Source organism: Pelophylax lessonae (assembly GCF_965119305.1).
Source record: "Pelophylax lessonae genome assembly, chromosome: 8".
NCBI classification, from domain to species: domain Eukaryota; kingdom Metazoa; phylum Chordata; class Amphibia; order Anura; family Ranidae; genus Pelophylax; species Pelophylax lessonae.
In genome coordinates, this window is record NC_138775.1 from 160870586 (window position 1) to 160898218 (window position 27633).

The following is a 27633-nucleotide window of genomic DNA, read 5'->3' on the forward strand; positions in this document are numbered from 1 at the left end:
ACGGTGGGGAGCACTTATTTTTGATTTGAGCACCGGGATCGTCTAATTTTGCAAAAGGAAAGCACTTATTTTATTCCGTCCGGTAAGGAGGAATTCCAACAGGTGGAGGGAATTTCAAGTCACTTATTTGAACTAATCACCATCTGTCACCAATTATACCACCGAAAGTGGTTCCACTATTGACACGTTTGGTGTCCTGGGACTTTGTTTTAACACATTTTGCACCAATATATTTTGTTTGTATTTTGAGGTTGCATATGTTGTTTGCAATTTATTGCACAAAATTTTTTTATTGATATAGCGCACCATCTATCACTTTATATATATATATATATATATATATATATATATATTTACTAAACATTGTAAATATGAAAATTACCTTTATATATTCATTCTGTAGAGCAGTGATCAGTGCCTTGCAGGTCTCAGAGGTGATCTTGCCAAGGTCCTGCGGGGAAATTCCAGTGGTAAATTTTAAGTCCTGCAAGCTTCACCCTGTTGCCAGATAATGCAGGGTGGCTATCAGCCTTTGCTCTGAACTAATTGCCTCACGCGTGGCTGTGTCCTGTTTTTGTATCCAGGGAGTGACCAATGACAGGAGATGCTGGAAGCACTCATCATCCATTCGCAAATAATTACGGAAATCATCTGGGATGTTTTCCTGAATCTCACGGATGAGTTGCATGTGGGAGTACTTTGCATAGTTGATGAGCCATTCTTTACTTCACGATCTCCGCCTTCTCTTTTTCTTTTGGTTAAGAACATTCTGGATAGCCAGAACACCAAGGATAGCTACTGGAAGGCTGGAATCCTCCATATTTCCAGTTATCATGCAGAACGTGCGAATAAACGAGCGAATAAACATGACCAGACACGAACATTCTAAATAGCTCGGCACGATGGCGCTCAAGGCGTGGGTAGAGTGGTCACACGCACATTACATCATTTACCCTCACAGGCTACAGGGTGGTTACGCATACCGGAAGCTTTTGGGGCATCGTACGAGAAAATTCGTATTGTAAGTAACCTCTCCCATTTGCGATATAATTGAGAGTGTACTAGCAACCAAGCAAAGACGGATGAAAAGTCATCCGATTTTTGGATCGTGTGTACGGTCTATTATTGTTTTACCCCTTCTATAAGAAGACAAGGGGGGGGGCTGGCATTCAGTTATATTTGATTAATTTTCCTTTAAAAACAGCCCAATGTTTCTTAATAATATTATAAACCTGAAAAGAAAAAAGGTGAAATTGAGATACAAATGGAATTCTTTTATCGTTTCTCATAAGAACCTTATTGTCAGGTAAATGCATCCCTTTTAACTGCTGTTAACAGGTAGCCTCTCTTAACAAGTCTAGTCTACATTTCATCAGGCCATTTTTCTCAACACAGTGGGTTATTTACAATCCTCGTTACACTAGTTAATTGGCTCTTAGGTATGGATTTATAAACCCCTTGGGAATGAAAACTCCTAAAATGTAGCAATTGATTGTGATTTGTTGATTTAATATACAGATCGCTATCAATACTAGGGCCATTTATCTTGAGTAATGTGTCCACTACACAGTGGACACATAACTCACAGTCCAGTGTTTCTCAACCTTTTTTTAGTCAAGACATCCTCCAAAATTATATTCAGTCTCGAGGCACCCCATCCTAAAATGGAAACACTATTCTATTTATTTTACATAATACAGCAACATCCACACATGTAGGAGACCCAATGTTAGAGGTGCAAACTGGTACTCACTAGCATTCCAATATTTCTCCTTTTCCCCAGTTTTTCTCCATCACTCAGTTAATGTGACCCCAAAGCTGATGGAGAGAGGAAGGGGAGAGTCAGGCTGGGTTCATACTAGTGCGAATCTGATGCGGGTTTCCCTGCATCCAATTTGCATGACAGGAGAGTGTGGCCAGCTCTCAATGGAGTCAGTTTACACATCTCCGTGGCAGCCATGGATTGCACAGGAGTCCTGTGCATCTTTGGCTCAGTTTCAGGTCTGAATTCAGGCACAAATTCAGGCCAGATTCTTCCCTGAAACAAGGAACAGGGAGGCACCGACCCCTGCTTTGAGCCGCATCCAATTCAAGTGTGAACCCAGCCTCAAACAAGAATGCTATTCAGGGGACTGACATCCTCCTTATTAACTGATTATGCCATTGGTCATTAGGAGGTTGGCAGCTAGAAGGTTGTAATAGTGCACAATGAAAACCTGTGGCTTTGTGTAACTAAAAGGCAGACTTCATCCACCTGCCATCTTGTATACAATTTTTGTGCAATTTTTAGGCATTTTGCCAAGGCAAACCAGGGTGCCTGGGCACCCTGGTTGAAAAAGGCTGTTATAGACAATATTAAACTTTAAACCAGGTATAAGGTATTTTAAGTAATAATCAAATAGTAATAGGGTTCCAATGTTGCCACTCCACACTCCAAACACGTCATCTATGAACCTATACTATCCCTGGCATTACTCAACAAAAATAATATTGTCATAAATGAACGAAGTCTCAATCATATTAATAAACGAGTTTGCATATGGGGGTGTGACATTGAAACCCATTGCAGCCCCTTTTTGGCTGCAAATAATGTACAGAGAAAATAATTCTACTCAGGGACAATCTTTAACAGCTCCAGTAAAAAAGAAATCTGTCTATTATCATATGTTTGTGAATGTAACAAGAGCCATTGGAATGCTTCAAAGCCTAATTCATGTGGAATACCAGTATAAAGGCTACAACCCATGTCACAAGGAACCAGCCAGGTACAAAGTTTATTTCTCTCAGTTTATTAAAAAAATCTCTTATTCAAAAAATCACTGGTTTCTCGTATATACAGTATCTCACAAAAGTGAGTATACCCCTCACATTTTTGTAAATATTTTATTATATCTTTTCATGTGACAACACTTAAGAAAAGACACTTTGCTACAATGTAAAGTAGTGATTGTACAAGTTGTATAACAGTGTAAATTTTCTATCCCCTCAAAGTAACTCAACACACAGCCATTAATGTCTAAACCGCTGGTAACAAAAGTGAGTATATCCCTAAGTGAACATGTCCAAATTGGGCCCAATTAGCCATTTTCCCTCATCTGTGTCATGTGACTTGTTAGTGTTACAAGGTCTCAGGTGTGAATGGGGAGCAGGTGTGTTAAATTTGGTGTTCTCACTCTCTCATACAGTCACTGGAAGATCAACATGGCACCTCATGGCAAACAACTCTCTGAGGATCTGAAAAAAAAAGAATTGTTGCTCTACATAAAGATGGCCTAGGCTATAAGAAGATTGACAAGACCCTAAAACTGAGCTGCAGCATGGTGGCCAAGACCATACAGCGGTTTAACAGGACAGGTTCCATGCAGAACAGGCCTCGCCATGGTTGACCAAAGAAGTTGAGTGCACGTGCTCAGCGTCATGTCCAAAGGTTGTCTTTGGGAAATAGACGTATGCAGAGGTTGAAGGGATGAAGGGTCAGCCTGTCAGTGCTCAGACCATACACCGCACACTGCATCAAATTGGACAGCATGGCTGTCACCCCAGAAGAAAGCCTCTTCTAAAGATGATGCACAAGAAAGCCTGCAAACAGTTTGCTGAAGACAAGCAGACTAAGGACATGGATTACTGGAACCATGTCCTGTGGTCTGATGAGACCAAGATAAACTTATTTGGTTCAGATGGTGTCAAGCGTGTGTGGCAGCAACCAGGTGAGGAGTACAAAGTCAAGTGTGTCTTGTCTACAGTCAAGCATGGTGGTGGGAGTGTCATGTTCTGGGGCTGCATGAGTGCTGCCAACACTGGGGAGCTACAGTTCATTGAGGGAAGCATGAATGCCAACATGTACTGAAGCAGATCATGATCCACTCCTTTCGGAGACTGGGCCGCAGGGCAGTATTCCAACATGATAACGACCCCAAACACACCTTCAAGAAAACCACTGCCTTGCTAAAGAAGCTGAGGGTATAGGTGATGGACTGGCCAAGCATGTCTCCAGACCTAAACCCTATTGAGCATCTGTGGGGCATCCTCAAACAGAAGGTGGAGGAGCGCAAGGTTTCTAACATCCACCAGCTCCGTGATGTCATCATGGAGGAGTGGAAGAGGACTCTTGTGGCAACCTGTGAAGCTCTGGTGAACTCCATGGACAAGAGGGTAAGGCAGTGCTGGAAAATAATGGTAGCCACACAAAATAATGACACTTTGGACCAAATTTGGACATTTTCACTTAGGGGTGTACTCACTTTTGTTGCCAGCAGTTTAGACATTAATGGCTGTGTGTTGAGTTATTTTGAGGGGACAGCAAATATACACTGTTATACAAGCTGTACACTCACTACTTTACATTGTAGCAAACTGTAATTTCCTCAGTGTTGTCACATGAAAAGATATAATAAAATATTTACAAAAAATCTGAGGGGTGTACTTACTTTTGTGAGATACTATATATATATATATATATATATATATATATATATACTGATATTATATTTATTTATTTATTTCATTTTATTTTTGATGCAAATAGTCTAAATCCCTGAATTTGACCTGTTAGTCTCTTGCAGGGCTAGAGAGTTAGAGGAAAAAACAGTACAAGGAACCAATCAGTTCATGTGCTGACAAGAAGCATGCTGATATGAAGAGAAAGAAGAGTGACAGAGAGGCGAGCTCACCACTGTGCCACTGCTTTAGTAGTCTAATCACAGGTTTTGAAACTGGTCCTGGATGATTTGGGCTCAGAGGAAGTTGGTGGAATAAAAGTGCTGCCAGGAAAATCTCTGGATTGAAGATGACAATCACAGCAAAGACTGGTCTTGGTATTGGATCTTGTTATTTTTGGCCAGATTTCTCCTTTAAGGTAGGCCACAGCCTATACCTCTCAGAAAAAAAAGGTTCTGGAACTTAAGACAAGAAAGAGCCTGGTACTGAAGTGGTTAACTTATGCCTCGTACACACGTACCGATCGTCGGCCGAACGATCGGCCGTCTTTTGTCCGAGGGCTGTCGTGTCTGTTGAAAAGTGCAAAAGACTGCACACGAATTTTGTCGGCCAACAACAGCCGACTGCAGAAGTGATGTCATGTGATGGTTAACTTTCCCTGTGTTTTTTCTTTTCTGAGCATGCCCAGTCTTGCAAATCTGCTGTCTGTCGGACAAATTCTGTACTGATTGGCGAACAATCGGCCGTTCTGGTGTCGGCATACAAAAATTGTAATGCTTGCATGACAGATTCTGTTCGGCCGAAAGTGCGCTGTCGGCTGTCGGAAGCATCATACTAACAAGCCTACAATCGGCCGATCGGTCGTCGGCCGAATCTTTTCGGCCGACAATCTGCACGTGTGTACGGGGCATTAGACATTAAAAAGCTATAAGATAGTTTCCATCTTGCTTGGTTCTCCAGGGACTGTCAATATAATTGACTGACACTTAGCTTGCTTTCCCTAAACAGTAAGGCTCTGTTCAGATCTGGATATGGTGGGGGCAGATCACAGTTGAGGTATACAACAGAACAATGCTTCCCTGGCAGTAGTGTAGGTAAACAAGTCTTTTTTTACTGTTTGCAAGTATAAACATCAAGAAAAAACAAAGAGATTTCCAGTCACAACTTACCAACCAGCCAGCGACCAACCGAATTGCACTGTCTAACAGTATGCGTTAAAAACAGGGGTTTGGTTGCACACATTTGCAAATACATGCGAAAGCTGCAGGCCGCTGCAAGGCACCCTGTAATCTGCAGTCCCTAACTCTACAATTTAAAGAGTCTCTACAATGAGAGCACATGCATTTAATGAGATAGATGGAGGACAGGTGACTAGAGGGAGCCCACCCCTCCTTAAAGGCACAGGGTCACACTGAACACCCAGCACATCGCACAATGGCGGCAAAGGTGTCAGTGCGTTGCCTGGCTTAATATAGATATCAACGATAATGCAAAAAATGGTCACCCCCTCCACCTATAACTGGTCTTAATGGTAAGGGGCACTGGAAGGGCGGACGCAGATCAAGAAAAAACGAAGAGATTTCCAGTCACAACTTACCAACCAGCCAGCGACCAACTGAATTGCACTGTCTAACAGTATGCGTTAAAAACAGGGGTTTGGTTGCACACATTTGCAAATACATATTAGCAATAATTGTCTTGAGCTTTATACTCAGCCTGAGATTTATTTTGCATTGCTAAATCTGCCCCTTAGCAAACATTTCTGCCATAAGGGAATTGATTGTGCACTGTGTGGGACATTCATGGTTGTTATAGTAATTGACATATTTCAGAGCACAGAAAACCAAGGAAAACAGGAAATCATACATTCCACAGCATCACATGTTCATACAAGCTCGTTATTGTTAGCATACAGACATAGCTCATGGAACGAAAAGTACCCATGATTTTCTGAAGGAGAAATTGGAATGATTAATCAGTAATCATAACGAGACATCACCCTTTCTCATTTCCTATATTTGAACTGAAAAGATCATTGACATAAAAGGGAAGTTTGCCTATATATTAAAAGGGAAAAACTGCTAGAAGGCTTTAAAACTTTTCAAGAACCAAATCAGTTATCAGAGTGATTGGCTCATTCTGAGCCAGAATGAATGTTCTGGGATTGATGTTATTTATTGGAGCAGTCACTTTAAGCTGCGCCTTTCCACATAAGAAAGGTAAGATCACAGCATGCTAACAGATATATTGATTTAGATTGCCTCTTTCTCTCTCTCCCCCATCCTCTATCACTATATCTTCCCTCCTCTATCTCTCCCTCCCTCTATTACTCTCTCTCCCTTCCTCCCTCTATTACTCTCTCTCTCTCTCCCTTCCTCCCTCTAGTACCTTCTCTTTCTCTCTTACTCCCTCTATTACTCCTCCTCTATCTATCTATCTATCTATCTATCTATCTATCTATCTATCTATCTATCTATCTATCTATCTATCTATCTATCTATCTATCTATCTATCTATCTATCTATCTATCTATCTATCTATCTATCTATCTATCTATCTATCTATCTATCTATCTATCTATCTATCTATCTATCTATCTATCTATCTATCTATCTATCTATCTATCTATCTATCTATCTATCTATCTATCTATCTCTCCTCCTCTATCTATCTCTATCTCTTTCTCTTCCTTCCTCTATCACTCTTTATTTCTTTCTTTTACACATACACTCTCTTTCCTCTATCACACTCCCACTCTCTCTCTCTCCCCTCCTCTGTCACTCTCTCTCTTTCTATCTCTCTCTCTCTCTTCCTTCCTCTATCACTCTTTATCTCTCTCTCTCTCACACATACACTCTCTCTCCTCTATCACACTCTCACTCTCTCTCTCTCCCCTCCTCTGTCACTCTCTCTCTCTCTCTCTTTATCTCTCTATCTCTCTCTTCCTTCCTCTATCACTCTTTATCTCTCTCTCACACACACACACTCTTTCTCTCCCCCTCCCCTATCACTCTCGCCTCTATTCCTCCCTATCTCTTCTCCATCTCTCTCTCCCCCCATCTCTATCCCTCCCTCCCCATATCTCCCCTCCACCCCCCCCCCCATTTCTCTCTCTTTCTCTCTGTTTCACTTTTTCTCCTTCACTGTATCTCTGCCTTTCCCTCTCTCTTCCTGGATGTCTGAAAAAGGCTCATGCCTCATATAAACAGTATATACACACTCAGCGGCCACTTTATTAGGTACACCTTGCTAGTACCAGGTTGGACCACCTTTTGCCTTCAGAACTGCCTTAATTCTTCATGGCATAGATTCAACAAGGTGTTGGAAATATTCCTCAGAGATTTAGTTCCATATTGACATGATAGCATCACACAGTTGCTGCAGATTTGTTGGCTGCACATCCATGAGGCAAATCTCCCTTTCCACCACATCCCAAATATGCTCTATTAGATTGAGATCTGGTGACTGTGGAGGCCATTGGAGTACAATGACCTCATTGTCATATTTAACAAGCTAGCTTGAAAAGATGATTTGAGCTTTGCGATATGTTGCATTATCCTGCTAGAAGTAGCCATCAGAAGATGGGTACACTGTAGTCATAAAGGGATGGACATGGTCAGCAACAATACTCAGGTAGGCCGTGGTGTTTAATTGATGCTCAATTGATACTAAGGGGCCCAAAGTGTGCCAAGAAAATATCCCCCACACCATTACACCACCACTACCACCAGTACTAACTGTTGATACAAGGCAGGATGGATCCATGCTTTCATGTTGTCTATGCCACATTCTGACCCTAACATCTGAATGTAGCAGCTGAAATCGAGACTCAGACCATCTGGAACCAACACCCATGCCACGTTCAAAGTCACTTTAATCCCTTTTTTCTCCCATTCTGATGCTTGATTTGAACTTCAGCAAGTCGTCTTGACCATATCTAGATGCCTAAATGAGTTGCTGCCATGTGATTGGCTGATTAGTAATTTGTGTTACCAAGCAAAAAACAGGTGTACCTAATAAAGTGAGTGGGTGTATATTATTCTCAAGGAATGGACATAATTTCTTCTATATTTAGGTTTACACCAAAATGTTTATTAGCTATTATGAGTTTTTATATATTTTGAGGAATAATATAATTAACAGCTTTATAGTATGTATGCTGTTTTTAATTTTTTTTTGCATTTTGAACAGATTAGAATTTTTTTTAAAAAAAACCTTTTTTACTGTCTATGTCTCTTTGGGGAGATTTTCCTCCACTTTGTGTCCTAGACATAAGAAGTGGGAGGAATACTCTCTGCAGTAAGAAAACATTTCCTCTTAGACTGTTGTCACCAAAACGAGTATCCCCATTGGAAGGCATCACCTTCTGCCTCAAAAACATTGGTCACCAAGACAAATACAGAGGGTGATACAAACAGCAAAATGTAACAGAGGTTCTAACCTTTCCCAACTCTATCCACAACAAAAAAGTTCTATTTTTGCATACACTCTAAAGTACAAATTAAATAAATAGTGAGATATGTAATAGTTGGCGTTACCTGTGTTGTGGTAAAAACTATGCATTAAAGTGTGCCTGAAAATAACACAGCCATGGCAAATGTGGCTGTGTAGTGCTATAAACATTTTTGTTATTTTTTTAATATTATTTTTTACTATAATTTTTTTACAATAGTATTTTTTATTATTTTTTAGAGTTTTTTTTAGGAGCCCCATTCAGGGACTTTGGTGAAATATCATGGGTCCAAACAGAAAATAGAATAAGCAAATGCTATGACTAGAACACAACCATCATTTAACGATGCACATACCTCAAACCTACCTAAACCTACCTAAAAGGCCTTTCAAATTAGTTTTATTCTGGTAGTGGCAGTGTCCTGCATCGATATTTGAAAATGTATTTGCGTGATAAAATACATAGTTCAAGAACAATAATCTAATAGTACAAGGTTCATTAACCATTGTATTCCCAAGAACCATTTTAAACAGCTCTTAAATTACACTTGTTTGTCCAATAGCTGATTTAAAATGGTGTTCAGTTTCAGTGGTTGCAAAGAGATGTTAAAGTGTAACTCCATGTTTTCAAAGAAAGTTTAACGGGGTTGTAAAGTCAGAAGGTTTTTATCTTAATGCATTTTTTGCATTAAGATAAAAAGCCTTCTGTGTGTAGCAGCCCCCCTCAGCCCCCCTAATACTTACCTGAGCCTCCTCTCTATCCAGCGATGTCCACAAATCCCTCGACCATCTGGGAATCTCTCTCTTAATTGGCTGAGACACAGCAGTGGAGCCACTGGCTTCCGCTGCTGTCGCACAAACTCAGTTAGCCAATCAAGAGAAAGAGGGGGCAAGGCCGAATGGCAGCTCCATGTCTGAACGGATACACTGGGCTGCAGTTCAGCTCAGGTGCCCCCATAGCAAGCTGCTTGTTGTGGGGGCATTCAACAGGAGGGATGGGCCAGGGGCTACCCTAGGGACCCGAGAAGAGGAGGATCTGGGTTGCCCTGTGCAAAACCACTTCACAGAGCAGGTAAAGTATATGTTTGTTATTTTAATAGAAAAAAAAAAGCAAGACTTTACAATCACTTAAAGTTATATAAATTACACAGATTTACATAATTGCAGGTTTTACTTCCTCTTGGTTAGCTATTACCAGCATGTTAAGTCCATTAACCACTTCTGGACCGGAAGGTTTAATCCCCTTAATGACCAGGCCTTTTTTTGTGATATGGCACTGCGTTATTTTAACTGACAATTGCACGCACGTGTGACACTGTACCCAAATAAAATTGATGTCCTTTTTTTCCTACAAATACAGTATAGCTTTCTTTTGGTGTTATTTGATCACCTCTGCGGCTTTTATTTTTTGCGCTATAAACAAAAAAGAGCGACAATTCTGAAACAAATTAGCGATTTTGTAGCGGGACTGTGACATTGCGTCAGACAGATCGGACACCTAACTGACAATTTTGAGGGGACCAGTGACATTACTACAGTAAACAGTGCTAAAAATATGCACTGTTACTGTACTAATGACACTGGCAGGGAAGGGGTTAACACTAGGGGTGATCAAAGGTTAAGTTCCTAGGGGATGCTTTCTAACTGTGTGGGGTGATGGACTCACTAGATGAACACAGACATCCATTTTCCTAAATAGCAGGAACACAAGATCACTGTGTTAATCTCTGCCAGAATGGGGGTCTCTCTTGTTTACATAGGCAGACCATCGTTCTGTCTCTCTGGGGAGCGCGGCCCCACTGACTGTTGCACGAAACGAAGTACAGGTACGCAGTTTCACACAATAGAGCCGAACTGCCGCAGTATATGTACTGCCAGGCCCGGATTGGCTAATCGGGAGCATCGGGAGAATTCACGGTGGGCTGGTCCAGTGCAGGGCCGGTACAAGGGGTGGAACAATTTATTGTAGGAAAGAAGGGGAGGGGGGCGCAGCGGAGGTGAAGTGCTTAGGGCTCGGGTTTACTGTCAGTGTCAGCATCTTCTGTCTGCTTCTGTCCCCGTCTGTCAGCCCGCCCACCACCTGCATTGCTTTAGTATTCTTAGCTCTGTGTCCAGGTTGAGTCCCGGCATTTTCTGCATCTTCTGTCCCCGCCCACCTCCTATCAGACCTGTAGTTAATGGTCTAGGGAAGTGCTGTATGTGGTGGGCGGGCCAGTAGGCGGGGATAGAGGCCGGCAGAAGATGAAGAAAATGTGGGGACTACATCACTGGCAGAGCTAAGAATACTAAAGCAATTCAGGTGGTGGGCGGGCTGACAGACGGGGACAGAAGCAGACAGAAGATGCCCAGATTAAACCCAAGATCACTGATGAATTACAGGTACAATGCAGTGATCTACTAATATTAAGAAGCTATTGTTTCTTGTTATCTGCAACTACTTTCTTTATTTGTTCATCTAAACTGCCAGGACACTATGCATGCATGGTGTATCAAAAGTACAAGGCCTACAACAAGGGGTCTGAAGTTAGAGAAGATACAGTACAGATGTCTAACAAGCAGAAAGCAAGGCCCGAAGTAAAAAAAAAAAAAAAAAAAAAATAAGCGAAGGGCCTCATGAGGGGGTTTACTGGGCCACGGGCAGTCAGGGGTTAAGGACATCAGGCCATGTAGGTCAGGTCAGGGATTGGTCAGGGCAGTTCATAGGTGGGGTCTACAGTAGGGTAAGTGGGGGGGACTTACGGTCTTCCAGCACATTCCCTGTAGGCAGCAAGTAGAAAGGATCGGATCCCCTGTTTTTCTCCCTGGCTTGCTGCGGTTACCGGCTTTGATGGGGGACTTGGAGGCTTTTATCTCCCGGCTGCGGGAGGCGGCGGCGTCTCGTGGGACCCGGTGGCTGGAACGTCACCTGGAGGCGGCCATGGAGGAGGACATTGCGGAGGTGGGGGAGCGGCATTCCCGCGCTCGGCGGTCGCGGCCGCCGGAGCGCTACAACCCGGATTTCTCCCCTGGAGCTCAGCGCCACGATGGGGAGCCCCGGTGGGGACCCTCCAGGGCCGCCGTCCCAGCGTTCGCTTGCTGTGGGCGGCGGGGCCTCTGGGAGGAATCCTCGGCGTCGGCGGAGCTCCAGTGGGCGGGGCCATTCTCGTGCAGGGCCTCCGGCCCCGCCCGCTCGTCCGGATGCAGGAAGTGCAGCGGCTGCCCGTGGCGGTGATGACCGGCCGCCCGGGTCGGCTCGGCGGGGGAGAGGAACCAGCAGTCGCCCTGGCCAGTCGGGTGGAGCGGCCGGCACTGCTACACCGCGCACGTCCGGTGCGGCGGTGGCCCCGGAAGTGGACGTGGATGCTGGTCCCGGCAGAAAACGTCAGCGGAAGTCGGCGGGAGACGTCAGTTCCGGTCATCGGCGGGGGGGGGAGGTGGAGCGGAGTGCCCCCCCTGCGCTTGCTGTTTCCAGGTCGGTCGTGGTGGAGGAAGATCCGGAGGTCCGGTCGGAGGGCGAGCTGTCCAGTTCCGAGGAGGGAAGTGCTCCTGGTCCGTCATCTGCTGTGGCTGCGGGACCCGCGGCCGCGGGGTCCCAGTCAGGTGAGCCTTTATCTTTGCACCCTTTGTCTGTCCGGTCTGCTTTGTCTGCGTTGGTGGGGGCGTTGGGGGTGGAGCAGAACCGGGGGGGGCCCGCGGTGGTGGGGGGGGCTCCAGGGGGGATGGGCTCTCCGCAGGTCGCGGAGGGGAGGGTCCCGGGGCCTGCTGCGCCGGTTGCGGCGGGGGCCTGGGGGACTTGCTGTCGGGCCTGCGGTCCTTGGTCCAGCGTTTTGATGGGAGTGTGGGGTGTTCGGCGCCGGTGGCGGCGTGGGGCTCGGTGGGGGCTCCGGTCGCGGCGGCGTCTGGCACGGGACCTGCGGGGGCTGGGTCGGCCCCGGCGGCTTCGGGGGACAGGGTGGTGGCGCCGGTGGAATCGCCTCCTGCGGTGCCGGCGGTGGACAAGGTTGCGGAGCCCAAGGCGTCAGGTAAGGATGATGCGATTCGCTTGGCGGATTCCGCGAAGTGTGAGGTGTACGTCTGTTTTGAGGGCCCCTTGGGGGCGCACCTCAAGGCAGAGGTACGGGAGAAGATCTGGAAGGATGAGTACGTCGAGATATTCACGTTGCTTCCGTTGGAGAAGTTTAACCTGGATAGGGTGAAGCCGGAGGAGTCGAAGAAGGAAGATGAGGAACGGCGGCGTTTTCGTTTAATTCCGCGCACGTTTAGCAATTGGCTGCAGGCGTTTGCTATTTTTGCGAGTGTGGTGGGCGAGAAGCATCCGGAGCATTGCTCCGCTTTGTTTTGCTATCTGGATGCGATCGGGGAGGCCCACAGGGTGTATGGGGGGGTGGCGTGGCTCCGGTATGACGAGCAGTTCCGTCAACGGAAGGCGGTCCGCCCGTCGTTACGGTGGGATCATAAGGACATTAGTTTGTGGATGCGCCTCATGACTTCTGCACGGGCGGTGCCGTCTTCCTTTCCGAGCGGGGTCGGCGGTCCCTCTTCCCCAGGACAGCCGGCCGCGAAACGCCGGGGTTTCTGTTGGCAGTATAACGAAGGGACGTGCCGCTTTGGCACTGCCTGCAAGTTCAAGCATGAGTGCTCCGGTTGTGGGGGCGCTCACCCCTTCTCCTGTTGTTTTAAGCAGGGTAAGCCCCGTACCGGGGACGCTCAGCACAAGAGGGACGACGCCGGTGATGGTGGAAAGGATGCGGCCTTTCCTAAGTAGGTATCCGGACCGGGCGGCGGCCCGCTTGCTGGAGGGGGGTTTTTCGGTCGGTTTCCGCATCCCTTGTTCTCTTGATGGTGTTCCCCCTTTAGAGGATAATTTGCGTTCGACTCGGCTGAACCCCGGGGTGGTGTCCGATAAGTTGGCGAAGGAGGTGGCCTTGGGCCGCATGGCGGGTCCTTTTGCTGCGCCGCCCTTGGCTGATTTGGTGGTTTCCCCGTTGGGTTTGGTGCCGAAGAAGGAGCCGAACATGTTTCGGATGATCCACCATCTGTCCTTTCCGAAAGGGGGTTCGGTCAATGATGGGATTGATCCGGGTGCTTGTGCGGTGTCGTACACGTCTTTTGACGCTGCCATTTGTTGGGTTCGCCGTTATGGGCGGGGTGCGTTGCTGGCCAAAACGGATGTTGAGGCTGCGTTTCGTTTGTTGCCGGTGCATCCGAGCAGCTTTCGGTTGTTGGGTTGCAGGTGGTTGGATGCCTTTTATGTCGATCGCTGCTTGCCCATGGGCTGCTCTATCTCTTGTGCGTTTTTTGAGACCTTCAGTTCATTCGTGGAGTGGGTGGTACGGGAAGTGTCGGGGGTCAATTCGGTTATCCATTACCTGGATGATTTTCTGTTTATTGGCCCCCCGTCTTCTCCCTTGTGTGGTGTCTTGTTGGCTTCCATGCAACATGTGGCGGAGCGTTTCGGTATTCCTTTGGCGGCTGATAAAACGGAAGGTCCAAAGACCACGATCAGTTTTTTGGGCATTGTCATTGACTCGTTGGCAATGGAATGTCGCTTGCCGGATGACAAGTTGCGGGACATAAAAGCGGAGATCTGCCTGTTGGTGGGGAAACGGAAAGTGCAACTTCGGCGGTTGCAGTCGCTTCTCGGCAAGTTGGCGTTTGCATGTCGGATCATGCCTATGGGTCGGGTCTTCAGTCGTCGTTTGTCGGCCGCTACGGCGGGGATCCGCTCTCCGCATCATTTTGTCACGCTATCGGCGGACCTGGTTGACGACTTACGGGTCTGGCACGTTTTTCTGTCAGCCTACAACGGTCGTTCGCTTTGGCTGCGGGGTCCGGTCAGTAATTGGGACATTGATTTGTTCACGGATGCTGCGGGATCCGCTGGGTATGGTGCCTACTTGGGGGGCCGTTGGAGCGCCGAGCGCTGGCCGGCGACTTGGCGGGAGGAAGGTTTCTTGCGGAACTTGGTTCTGTTGGAACTGTTCCCCGTGGTGGTCGCGGTGGAGTTGTGGGGGGAGGTCTTCTGTGACAAAAAGGTGCGTTTGCACTGCGATAACATGGGGGTGGTGCAGGTCATTAACAGCTTGTCGGGTGCTTCCCCGCCGGTGATTCGGCTGTTGCGCCATCTTGTCTTGCGTTGCTTGCAGTTAAATGTTTACTTGTACGCCGTGCATGTCCCAGGTGTTACCAACTCGGTGGCGGATTCTTTGTCTCGTTTTCAGATGGACAGGTTTCGGGAGTTGGCGCCGGCTGCGGAGCAACGGGGGGAGCCTTGTCCATCGGAGCTCTGGATGATTGCTTTGGGATCGCCACCGACTTGATCAGACGGTCCTTGAGCGCCGGCACTTGGGCGGCGTATTCAAAGGTATGGGGGGAATGGCGGGCCTTGTTGACTCGGACAGGAGTGGAGGGGGTGAGTATGGGCTCTCGTTCTCTTTTATTGTATTTCGTTTGCTTGAATTTTGAACAAGGGGTGTCAGCGGCGGCCATCACTCGGAAGTTGGCTGGCTTGGCGTTCTTGTTCAAAATGTCTGGGTTGGAAGATTTTACAAAGGATTTTGCGGTACGGCAGGCGTTGAAGGGGTACAGGAGGGGTGTGAGGCGCCCGGATGGGCGTAGGCCGGTCTCCTTTCACCTGCTGGGGGAGTTGGTGGGCAGGTTGGGGAGCATCTGCTCCTCGGTATATGAGTCGCTTTTGTTTACAGCGGCTTTTGTTTTGGCTTTTTACGGGGCATTTCGCATTGGGGAATTGGTTAGCCCTTCTAGGAATGTGCATGGCGGACTGCAGGACGGGGAGGTGAGTTGTTCTGCCTCGGCTGTGGTGATTTTTCTGAGACGTTCCAAGACGGACCAGGATGGCAGGGGTGTGTATGTGCGCCTGTATCGGGTGGGGGGTTCCTCTCTTTGCCCGGTTGCGGTGGTGGAGGAGTTCAGGCGGGTGCGTCCGTCGGTGGCGGGTTCCTTTTTGATGCACAGGGATGGTTCGGCTCTGTCGAGGTTCCAATTTGTGGCTGTGTTTCGGAGGTGCTTGTCCGAGCTGGGTCGTGATGCCGGTCGTTACGCTTCTCACTCCTTCCGCATCGGGGCGGCTACGGAGGCGGCCAGGTGGGGTGTGGATGAAGCGACGTTGAGGCGGATAGGCAGGTGGGAATCTTCTCGTTTTCGTTTGTATGTTCGTCCTCATTTGGTTTAGGTACTTGTGTGGTTTGGGGGGTGGCTGGTTGTTTTGCTGTTTCATTGCCGTGGTGCTGTTTCTTTTCTTTACAGGGGGAGCTGCATGCCTCGTGTGGATCTTAGGACACTCGTATGTGTATTGGGGGGCCAGGAGGGCTGAGGTTAGGCATGACGGGAGGCAGTTGGGTTTTACAAAAGAGGAGGCCACCGTCCGGTGGATTGGCGTCCCGGGGTTGCTTTGGTGCAGGGTCCTGCCGGAGATTAACCGTTTTGTACAGTTGGACAGAGCCCCTGGGATTTTGGTGTTGCATGCGGGGGGCAATGATTTGGGGGTCAGGTCCATGCGCCACCTTATCCGGGACATAAAATACGATTTTCTTCGTTTGCGATTGGCATTTCCTGACACGGTTGTGATCTGGTCGGAGATTGTCGGCCGCACGGCTTGGCGTTTTGCCAGGTCGGTCGCCAAATTGAACAAGGCCCGCATCAAGGTTAATGCGGCGGTTAGCCGTTTTGTCGTTAGGAACGGGGGGTTGGTGGTCAGGCATCGGGAGTTGGAGGTGGATACCTGGCGGTATCTGCGGGGGGATGGGGTTCACCTTAATGCTGTGGGCACGGATTTGTGGTCACTCGGCATTCAGGAGGGTGTCCAGCGTGCCTTGCGTTTGTGGAGGGGCTCGCAGTTGTAAGGTGTCACGCCTGCGAGCGGTGGCGGTTGGGGGTCTTTGGAGGCGGTATAAAACAGTGTTGGTATAAAAGTGTTTAGGGTGACCCATCTAGGTATGGAGCCCTCTGGTATCCCGGTTAAGAGTGGATATTAACCGGAAGTGTAGGAGGTATCAGTGGTCAAGTGGGTTGTCCCTGAGCTGGTGTTGCGCGGCTGGGGACCGTTTAACGGATTACGCTGATACCAGGTTAATTGGAATCTGTGCCTCCCAAGACCAACAACTTATTTATGGTACTGGAATATTTATGGTTATGTTAATATGTGTTTTTTGGTTAGTTGTTAATAAATGGCCCACCGGGCCAATTTTCTCCAAACTGGCGTCACTGGTATTTTGTTTAGTTTAAGTATATGGTTGGGGCTAACAGGGAGTAAGCCTTAGGAATACCCTAATCAAGCAAGGCCCGAAGTAAAAAAAAAAAAAAAAAAAAAATAAGCGAAGGGCCTCATGAGGGGGTTTACTGGGCCACGGGCAGTCAGGGGTTAAGGACATCAGGCCATGTAGGTCAGGTCAGGGATTGGTCAGGGCAGTTCATAGGTGGGGTCTACAGTAGGGTAAGTGGGGGGGACTTACGGTCTTCCAGCACATTCCCTGTAGGCAGCAAGTAGAAAGGATCCCCACCCTCCCGCCCTGTTTGTTGAGGGTTGTTTGCGGGGGGGAATTTTAGGGGCCGCTTTGAGGTTGTCGGGGTTTTTGTTTTGTTCAGATAATTGATGTTGGCGGTTGGGGGTCTTTGGAGGCGGTATAAAACAGTGTTGGTATAAAAGTGTTTAGGGTGACCCATCTAGGTATGGAGCCCTCTGGTATCCCGGTTAAGAGTGGATATTAACCGGAAGTGTAGGAGGTATCAGTGGTCAAGTGGGTTGTCCCTGAGCTGGTGTTGCGCGGCTGGGGACCGTTTAACGGATTACGCTGATACCAGGTTAATTGGAATCTGTGCCTCCCAAGACCAACAACTTATTTATGGTACTGGAATATTTATGGTTATGTTAATATGTGTTTTTTGGTTAGTTGTTAATAAATGGCCCACCGGGCCAATTTTCTCCAAACTGGCGTCACTGGTATTTTGTTTAGTTTAAGTATATGGTTGGGGCTAACAGGGAGTAAGCCTTAGGAATACCCTAATCATGTTGTCTAGAGGAAACTAAGGTGATGTTTCTAATGATTACAGTAATTGTGTCACTTGCTGAAACAGCCAACCAACCAGAAGTGGGTGACATAGCAAAGGTAAAAATTACTCTAGTAGTGAAGGTGTTATACTTGGCCCCTTTACTAGCGACCAGGACAGGTGTTCCATGGATCCACTTCAGGCATTCCCATTCATGTCTATTGGGACACAGTGGCTGCACAGACACAGCTGCTGCTCCCAGTTTAACATGTGTGTGGGAGTGGGCATTAGTGTGCTCAGGTAGGTGTCCCTGAACTCGCATTGTCTGCATTTAAGGACGCACACCTGCACCCACATGGATGTGAAGTTGGGAGCAGCAGCTGTGTCTGTGCAGCTGCTGTATCCCAATTTACAGGATGAACTGCCTGCACGCAGATGCATGGAATACCTGTAAATCGCATGCAGGCAAATACAGACTTCACCATGCTTAAGTACATCTGTCTAATTGAGGCCGTAATCTTCCAAAAGGGATACCTGTTCTGGAGACCATTCTCTAAGAGGGGATTTCAATTAAAGTGCTTAGTGCAAATGAAATACCCAATTAAATACAATTATATATATATATAACACTTCAAACAAATAAAAGTGCTTTTGTGCTCAGTGCTACTATAATTTGATCACTCAAAGTTCAGTGCAAAAAAATTGTCCAATATTCTCCCAGTGAAGTATTCACGACCATGCAGGGGAACAGTGGTGGTGGGTATCTCCTATTCACCCGTGCAGTATTATCTGGGGTGTGCGCTTACCAGAGGGATATGATCCCTGTTACCTTATTATCTAATATATCTATAGCACTTGCACAACGCAGTGATGTTCTGCTCTTTTCAGCTGAGCACTGTGGATATGATTGATTAAATAGGGGAGTACTCAGCAGAAATTTTTTTTAAAGTGATTTTGTGCTTTTACAGTAAAATATGTTGTAGGCACCTTGCTGTATGTATTTTCCATTTAGGTCACTATTATATCAGGTTCACACTAATGCGTTTTCTGTGACTCACATTTGCGCAGGCACAGCAGCCGATTCATTTAAATGGGCTACTGTACCTGCAGGAAACACAGGAAAAAGTTCCCTGCACCTTTATGAAAACGCAGCCGCAGCAAAATCGCATGGTGCAAAAGTACCGTGTAATTTCCCGCACCAAAAAATGTGCTGCATTTTCAGATGCGCGGGAGTGCCAAAAGGAATAAATGGCAGCCTTGCGCATCTGTAAAAAAGCAGGGAATTTTTCCTGCAGGTGGTTGGGGGAATAGGTGCCATTTACACGCTGTCCCGCACATGCAACCACCTGTAACAGTGTGAACCTAGCCATGGGCTCATTTACACTTGCGGTTGGCGGGCAATAAAACATGCTGCTGAGCCTCATTTTACAGCTCCCTATCACTCCCGCCGTTTAAGCTGCAGAGGCAGCAGCTAGAGGTTTACAGATGCCACTGCTGCAAGGTGGGGGGGGGCAGTGTAGGTGTCAGTGAAGGGGTCAGTGTAGGGGGGTCAGTGTAGGTGTCAGTGGTGAAGGGGTCAGTGTAGGTGTCAGTGTAGGGGGGTCAGTGAAGGGGTCAATGTAGGGGGGTCAGTGTAAGGGTTCAGTGAAGGGAAGTGTCAGTGTAGGGGGGTCAGTGTAGGTGTCAGTGGTGAAGGGGTCAGTGTAGGTGTCAGTGTAGGGGGGTCAGTGAAGGGGTCAGTGTAGGGGGGACAGTGTAAGGGTTCAGTGAAGGGAAGTGTCAGTGTAGGGGGGTCAGTGTAGGTGTCAGTGGTGAAGGGGTCAGTGTAGGTGTCAGTGTAGGGGGGTCAGTGAAGGGGTCAGTGTAGGGGGGACAGTGTAAGGGTTCAGTGAAGGGAAGTGTCAGTGTAGGGGGGTCAGTGTAGGGGTCAGTGTAGGGGGAGCAGTGTAGGGGGGGTCAGTCTTTCCCCTTTTTCTTTCCATCCCACCTACTTGCTCTCTCCTTCCCTCTTTCTTTCCACCCCTCTCTATCTCTCTCTCTCGCTCCCTGCCTCTCCTTCCCTCTTTATTTCACTCCTCCTTCTCTCTCTCTCTCTCTCTCACTGAATGAATTACAAGGCTGTAGAGAACAGTGCGCCATTGCAAACTTATATTCAGAGGTTTTAATTACATTATTTTAATATAGGGAGTCGTGAACTGAAGTGGGCCAGTCTAAGGCATGAAACTCCAGGGCTGAAAATGAGTCCCACTCCGGCCCTGTGTACTGCTGGAGGTCGGCAAGTATATCTAAGGATAAAACACATTTTTACTTTTTGCATAGAGTGGAGAAGGATTAAAACTTTCTATTTGTTTTTACTGTTATCTGGGGCTCTATGTGAGAGGACGACCCTCACTTCATGTCCTGATAACCAGATTCAGGCCCCGTTCACACTGGGGCGACGCTACTTTGCCGGGCGACCTCAGAGGTCGCGGCGCGCTGCTCGCACCGCGACCTCGGAGCGGCCGGCACGGACTTCATAACATTGAAGTCTATGCAGGTCACTCCGGGTCGCCCCAAAGAAGCTCCGGACCCTTTTTCTAAATCGGAGCGACTTGTGTCGCTCCTATTAGAACGGGTCCGCAGCTTCTCTATGGAAGGCGACCTACGGCGACCTGTGAGGCGACCAGGTCGCCTGACAGGTCGCCCCAGTGTGAACGGGGGCTCACCAGACAGAGAGTAAGAAAAATACTGTAATAAGGACACCGGGAGAGAAGAAAATCTGTCAGGGGTTCTTGCCTTCCCCTACTGTGCTATACAAAAGCATTTTTATTTCTATATGTGTTGTCGTTGCAGAGTTACTCACACTTAATGTCTAGTAAAACGTTTTCAACAGGAAGCGAGGGTAAATCTTTCCAATAAGGATGAGCATAGATCTAATCCAAACACATTTGAATAAACTCTGAAGGAAGCTGTAATTTGCCCTGCAGCTGCAGGTACACAAAGGGGCAGAGATCATTGACCTAATATGACTACATGTTGGAACAAGCTCAAGCTCTTCCTTACTCTTCAACAGAGCCCCAGATAGCAACTATTCCCTACTCTATCCAAAACGAAAAAAGGTTTGGCTGGACAAAAATTATACTTTACACAAATACATTATATACAGTATCTCACAAAAGTGAGTACACCCCTCACATTTTTGTAAATATTTTATTATATCCTTTCATGTGACAACACTGAAGAAATGACCCTTTGCTACAATGTAAAGTAGTGGGTGTACAGCTTATATAACAGTGTAAATTTGCTGTCCCCTCAAAATACCTCAATGCACAGCCATTAATGTCTAAACCACTGGCAACAAAAGTGAGTACACCCCTTGGTAAAAAGATCCAAATTGGGCCCGATTAGCCATTTTCCCTCCCTGGTGTCATGTAACTGGTTAGTGTTACAAGGTCTCAGGTGTGAATGGGGAGCAGGCATGTTAAATTTGGTGTTATCGCTCTCATTCTCTCATACTGGTCACTGGAAGTTCAACATGGCACCTCATGGCAAAGAGCTCTCTGGGGATATGAAAAAAAGAATTATTGCTCTACATAAAGATGATCTAGGCTATAAGAAGATTGACAAGGCCCTGAAACTGAGCTGTGGCCAAGACCATACAGTGGTTTAACAGGACAGGTTCCACTCAGAATAGGCCTTGCCAAGGTTGACCAAAGAAGTTGAGTGCACGTGCTCAGCGCCATATCCAGAGGTTGTCTTTGGGAAATAGACATATGAGTGCTGCCAGCATTGCTGCAGAGGTTGAAGGGGTGGAGGGTCAGCCTGTCAGTTTTCAGACCATATGCAGCACACTGCATCAAATTGGTCTGCATGTCTGTCATCCCAGAAGGAAATCTCTTCTAAAGATGATGCACAAGAAAGCTTGCAAACAGCTTGCTGAAGACAAGCAGACTAAGGACATGGATTACTGGAACCATGCCCTGTGGTCTGATGAGACCAAGATAAACTTTTTTTATTCAGATGGTGTCAAGCGTGTGTGGTGGCAACCAAGTGAGATTTCAAAGACAAGTGTGTCTTGCCTATAGACAAGCATGGTGGTGGGAGTGTCATGGTCTGGGGCTGCATGAGGGCTGCCGACATCGGGGAGCTACAGTTTATTGAGGGAACCATGAATGCCAACATGTACTGTGACATACTGAAGCTGAACACAATCCCCTCTATTTGGATACTGGGCCAAAGGGCAGTATTCCAACATGATAACAACCCTAAACACACCTCCAAGATGACAACTGCATTGCTAAAGAAGCTGAGGGTAAAGGTGGTGGACTGGCCAAGCAAGTCTCCAGACCTAAACCCTATTGAGCATCTGTGGGGCATCCTCAAACGGAAGGTGGAGGAGCGCAAGGTCTCTAACATCCACCAGCTCCGTGATGTCATCATGGAGGAGTGGAAGAGGACTCCAGTTGCAACCTGTGAAGCTCTGGTGAACTCCATGCCAAAGAGGGTTAAGGCAGTGCTGGAAAATAATGCTGGCCACACAAAATTTTGGCACTTTGTGCCCAATTTGTACATTTTCATTTAGGTGTGTACTCACTTTTATTGCCAGCAGTTTAGACATTAATGGCTGTGAGTTATTTTGAGGTGACAGCAAATTTACAATGTTATATAAGCTGTACACTCATTACTTTACATTGTAGCAAAGTGTCATTTCTTCAGTGTTGTCACATGAAAAGATATAATAAAATATTTACAAAATTGTGAGGGGTGTACTCACTTTTGTAGGATACTTTATTTATGTATACTGTAAAGTTTATTTATATATACAGAAGGTTGAGAAGAATGCATTAAGGTGAAAAACCTTAAGGCTTTAGAACCACTTTAACCTCCCTGGCTGTATGATTATTTCAGATTTTAGGTGCTGAAAGCAGTACCATTATTTTGCATGTAATTCTTAAGGACGAGCAGCCCAAACCAACTATTTACATATGATTTTTTTTTACTGTGCGTTCTTCTTTATAACATCTCGGGTATGATAAAGTTTGAAACACAAAATCATAAATTATAATATAATAAATAACTATAAATAATTCTTCATTATTTGCAAAGTGCAAATATTTCATTATGAGAGAAAATTTGTATTCCGACATGACCGTGCCAAAAAAAGAAGTGGCTAGTAATTTGTTGGTTGTCCAATACCACTTCTGCAGGGGTTTCCCCACCACTCCCTGAAGAATTATTAGGCCCAGAAACTTCCAGATGTCCTCTTTGGTCACTGGTTCCAACTTTCTGCTCCTTGAAAACCTCTGATACGCAGCAGCTTGTTGCTCCTGGTAACAATTTGTTTCCGTAACAATTTTTTCAATAACCTCATCGGTCAAAAAGAGTTGGAGGTATGCCAAGTGGTTGTCATCCTCAACATCCACTTTAATACCAGGTGCTCCAGTAAAAGGAAATCTCGGGGGCACTACGTGCTTTGTACCGCAGTCAAGCAAGCACCAAGTCCGCACATCGCTGGGCACAGTCGCACGATCATCGCTGAAATCGCTTTCTTTGTCCGATGATCAACTTCCCCACGAATCGCTATCACTCAATTCTGCAAGCGATTCTGTATCACTGTCGCTGTTTTCCAGCAGGTCATATACCGCTTTTGAGGCGCTTTTTTGATGCCATGGTTGTTCTGCAGTTTCCAAACACAAAGTACAGTAAAACTGCAGGCAAGGGCACTGGAGAAAGCACTGGGGGGCAAACTAAGGTAAATTTATTTTATTTAGTAATGTAATCCAATAGGATTACAATGTATCAGTGTGTTTGTGTTTTTTACTTTTTGAATTTGCCGCTGGTTCCACCCCCCTGCGACGCAATGCTCACAGGGAATGGAGGCCAGAGCACAGAGCATCAGGCGGAAGATCCGGCCGCCGTACACTGCCGGAATACATGGTGGGATCCCAGGGACAAGGTAAGTAACCTCTTCCAGGATCCAGTGATCCTCCCTGGTGGAATCCCCAAGTGTGACTTGGGGTTACCGCTAATGGTACTGAAATTCCACCCCGAGCCACACTCGGGAATACCGCCAGGGAGGTTAAAGAAAATAATATCTGGCCTTAATACATTCTTTTTTTAGGCACGTTATTCCTTGCACACCCAGTCCTTAATCCAGCAAGAGCTGACTTTTTAACCACCACACCTAGGAGCTCTGCCTAAGGAAAAATATTCATTGCTTTTACACCGCTTAAGACCTAATTGAAACACCTACTGCTTTATGGGATCCTGCACCCCACACCTTTCTTTTACTTCCAAGATTTTTATTGCTGTCTGTGTCTCTGCTGGAAAGATTCACCTTCTGCATTTCTCCTAATGAGCATTTTGTAATTGTCATTGAAACAGGAGGTGAGGGTCCCATGTTTCAGTTATGAGACCTATTTCAATCGAAAACTGTCTAAGAAAAGTTTTACCCTGATTTTTCTAAACTGCTCTTCAAAAAGCACCAATGTAAGGGCAAAATAATAAAATTTCAGTATTTAGGGGAAAAAAAATATTTTTCAGTTTTTCATTCAAATGTTTTTATTTTTTTATTCAATAGCGGAATAGAACAATAACAGTATCCAACCTGTTAGGCGTGTGCGGTGTGTAGCGGCCATGTAATGCAAGCTCAGTGCATATGTGTCTGCCTAATCTGCATTTGAAAAGAAAAAAACTTTTTTCCTTCATATTTTACTGTGACTTACAGCATTTAGACACTGCATTTCAAATCTGCTATTCAACAAGCACCAATTAAGGGTACAATTATTTTTCAGATTTTCATTCATACGTTCCAGTGAGATACACCCTTTGCATACTGTTGTTGTATTCCGCTTTGCAATAAAAACCCATTTAGGGGAAAAAAATTTAATTGCGGCCTAGTCTGCATATGTTACAGTGAGATACACCCATTGCATACTGTTGTTGTATTCCGCTTTGCAATAAAAACCCATTTAGGGGAAAGAAAATTATTTTCAGCCTAGTCTGCATATGGTACAGTGAGATACACCCTTTGCATACTGTAGTTGTATTCTGCTTTGCAATAAAAACCCATTTAGGGGAAAAAAATGTAATTGCGGCCTAGTCTGCATATGTTACAGTGAGATACACCCTTTGCATACTGTTGTTGTATTCCACTTTGCAATAAAAACCCATTTCGGGGGAAAAAAATTAATTGCGGCCTAGTCTGCATATGTTACAGTAAAATACACCCTTTGCATACTGTTGTTCTATTCCGCTTTGCAAAAAAAAAACATTTAGGGGAAAAAAATTAATTGCGGCCTAGTCTACATATGTTACAGTGAGATACACCCTTTGGATACTGCTGTTGTATTCCGCTTATCAATAAAAACCCATTTAGGGGGGAAAAAAATTGTGCAATCAGAGCCTGAAGCGAGGCATAAACCTTCTCAACCTGAGCACAACCTGCATGACCAGGCATCTAAGTGCAAAGCAAGAGCTGCAGTGGAGTGCACACCTCAAAAACCAAGAAAGGTCTCTGGCTCCTCCTGCTTCCTTCCTTGCTGCTGCAGTCTCGGCCTCTTCATCCACCTCTGTAGTGACAGTGGCATCTGCCACCTCGCAAACAGAGGATCTACCAGCAACACCACCACCCGGGTCACCAACAACCATATCCACAATGTCCCGTGGAAGCGTTCAGCTTTCTATCTTCCAAACACTGGAGCGGAAGAGGAAGTACCCCCCTACCCACCCGCGATCCCTGGCCCTGAATGCCAGCATTTCAAAATTCCTGGCCTTTGAAATGCTGTCATTCCGGCTGGTGGAGACGCAGAGTTTTAAAAGCCTTATGACGGTGGCTGTCCCACAGTACGTCGTGCCCAGCCGCCAGTACTTTTCCAGGCAAGCCATCCCTTCCCTGCACAACCAAGTGGGTGACAAAATCAGGTGTGCACTGCGCAACGCCATCTGTGGCAAGGTCCACCTAACTATGGATACGTGGACCAGTAAGCACGGTCAGGGACGTTATATCTCCCTAACAGCACACTGGGTAAATGCAGTGGTGGCTGGGCCTGAGGCGGATGGCAGTTTGGTGCATGTCCTTCCACCACCGAGGATTGCAGTGCGCTTCAGTTTGCCTCCTGTTCCTAACTCCTCCTCCTACTCCGCTTCCTCATCCTCTACCGCCTCCTCTTCCGGTCAGCGTAAAACCTTCACCACCAACTTCAGCACAGCCAGAGGTAAACGACAGCAGGCAGTTTTAAAACTTGCCTGTTTGGGGGAAAAACCACACACCATGCAGGAGTTGTGAAGGGGCATTGAACAGTAGACCGATGAGTGGTTGCTGCCAGTGAGTCTCAAGCCCGGCCTAGTGGTGTGCGATAACGGGTGAAATCTCGTAGCAGCTCTGGGCCTTGGCGATTTGACACACATCCCTTGCCTGGCGCATGTGCTGAATTTGGTGGTGCAGAGGTTCCTTAGAAATTACCCCGATATGTCAGAGCTGCTGCTCAAAGTGCGGGCCATCTGTGCGCACTTTCGGCGTTCTCACCCTGCTGCTGCTCGCCTGTCAGCGCTGCAGCGTAACTTCGGCCTTCCCGCTCACCGCCTCATATGTGACGCGCCCCCAAGGTGGAACTCCACCTTGCACATGCTGGCCAGACTGTGCGAGCAGCAGCAGGCCATAGTGGAGTTTCAGCTGCAGCACGCACGCGTGAGTCGCTCTGCGGAACAGCACCACTTCACCACCAATAACTGGGCCACCATGCGAGACCTGTGTGCCTTGTTGCACTGTTTCGAGTACTCCACCAACATGGCCAGTGCCGATGACACCGCTCAAGGGCCACCGAAAGCCTCCTTGGCACTCCATTTCCAAACAATTACCCAAACTCTCCTGCTCCTGCTGAGCTGACCCTGAATATATATGAGGTGTCTGCCCCATTCCAGTCCTTCTGGGGCTTGGCTGGGGGCCTCATGGATACTCCAGACAGCTCCTCCTAGACCCCTCCCAGCTGCCTCTGGAATCTTTTCCAAGTTTTCAGCAAGCAGGGGGAATCACCAGGGATGCTGCTGATGAGTCATCCAGCCTCCCTGAGACATTCAATCCTGGCCCAGAATAAACCCAAGCTTGGCTGTCAGCCAAGCCAATCAATTTACCTGCACTAAAAAATCACACAAGCACTCTAAGCTAGAGGATGCTACAGTTGTAATGTTGTGTCAATCACAAGAAATGCAGAGAAAGGTTTAAATAATTATGGCAGGTTTAGCTATTCAGATTTAGATCATCTTCAAAAGACTGTAATGTTCCGGTACCTTTGGTACCCTAAATTACTCTTTTCACAAGTGTATGCGCCCCACCATTCTCTTTTGGAAAGGTGCGCATACAACTTTAAGACTGAAGCTGTCATCACTCAGCGCCGGACTAGATGGCTATTTAAAGCGCCGGTTCTCACTCACATGTGTTCGTTCAAACACCCTTACCTGGATGCTAACTTGGCTTGAAGCTTTCGTGCTTGCAAGCATACCTCGCTGACGGAACCTCGCTGCGCTGATCCCTGCATCCCGCTTCCGGATCATCCGCTCCTCCTGAACCAACCTTCGGCTGTATTGCTATTACAGCTAAGTACCCCGCAGGGGAACCCTCTATAAACTTATACTAAGCTTACACTATCTAGCTCTGCATAGTAAAGACTATTTATCACATCTGCATATCTAGATTGCTAGCTCTTAAGACTACTGCTACTTATTCCTGCACTGGGTTGATCTCTCTTGTATGTCCACCTGCTACTCTGTCATCTGCTACCA

The 27633-nt window shown here is 46.8% G+C and overlaps 1 protein-coding gene across 1 annotated transcript in view; it reads left to right on the plus strand.

The window, feature by feature from the left end:
• The first annotated feature begins 6331 nt into the window (after positions 1-6331).
• The window catches only part of LOC309562078 (complement factor H-like), a 194258-nt gene continuing 172956 nt past the window's right edge, over positions 6332-27633 (plus strand). Inside the window, exon 1 of the mRNA XM_082266195.1 lies at positions 6332-6656. Within this exon, the coding sequence (XP_082122321.1) occupies positions 6587-6656 (70 nt within the window). The 5' untranslated portion in view covers positions 6332-6586. The remainder of the gene's footprint in view (positions 6657-27633) is intronic.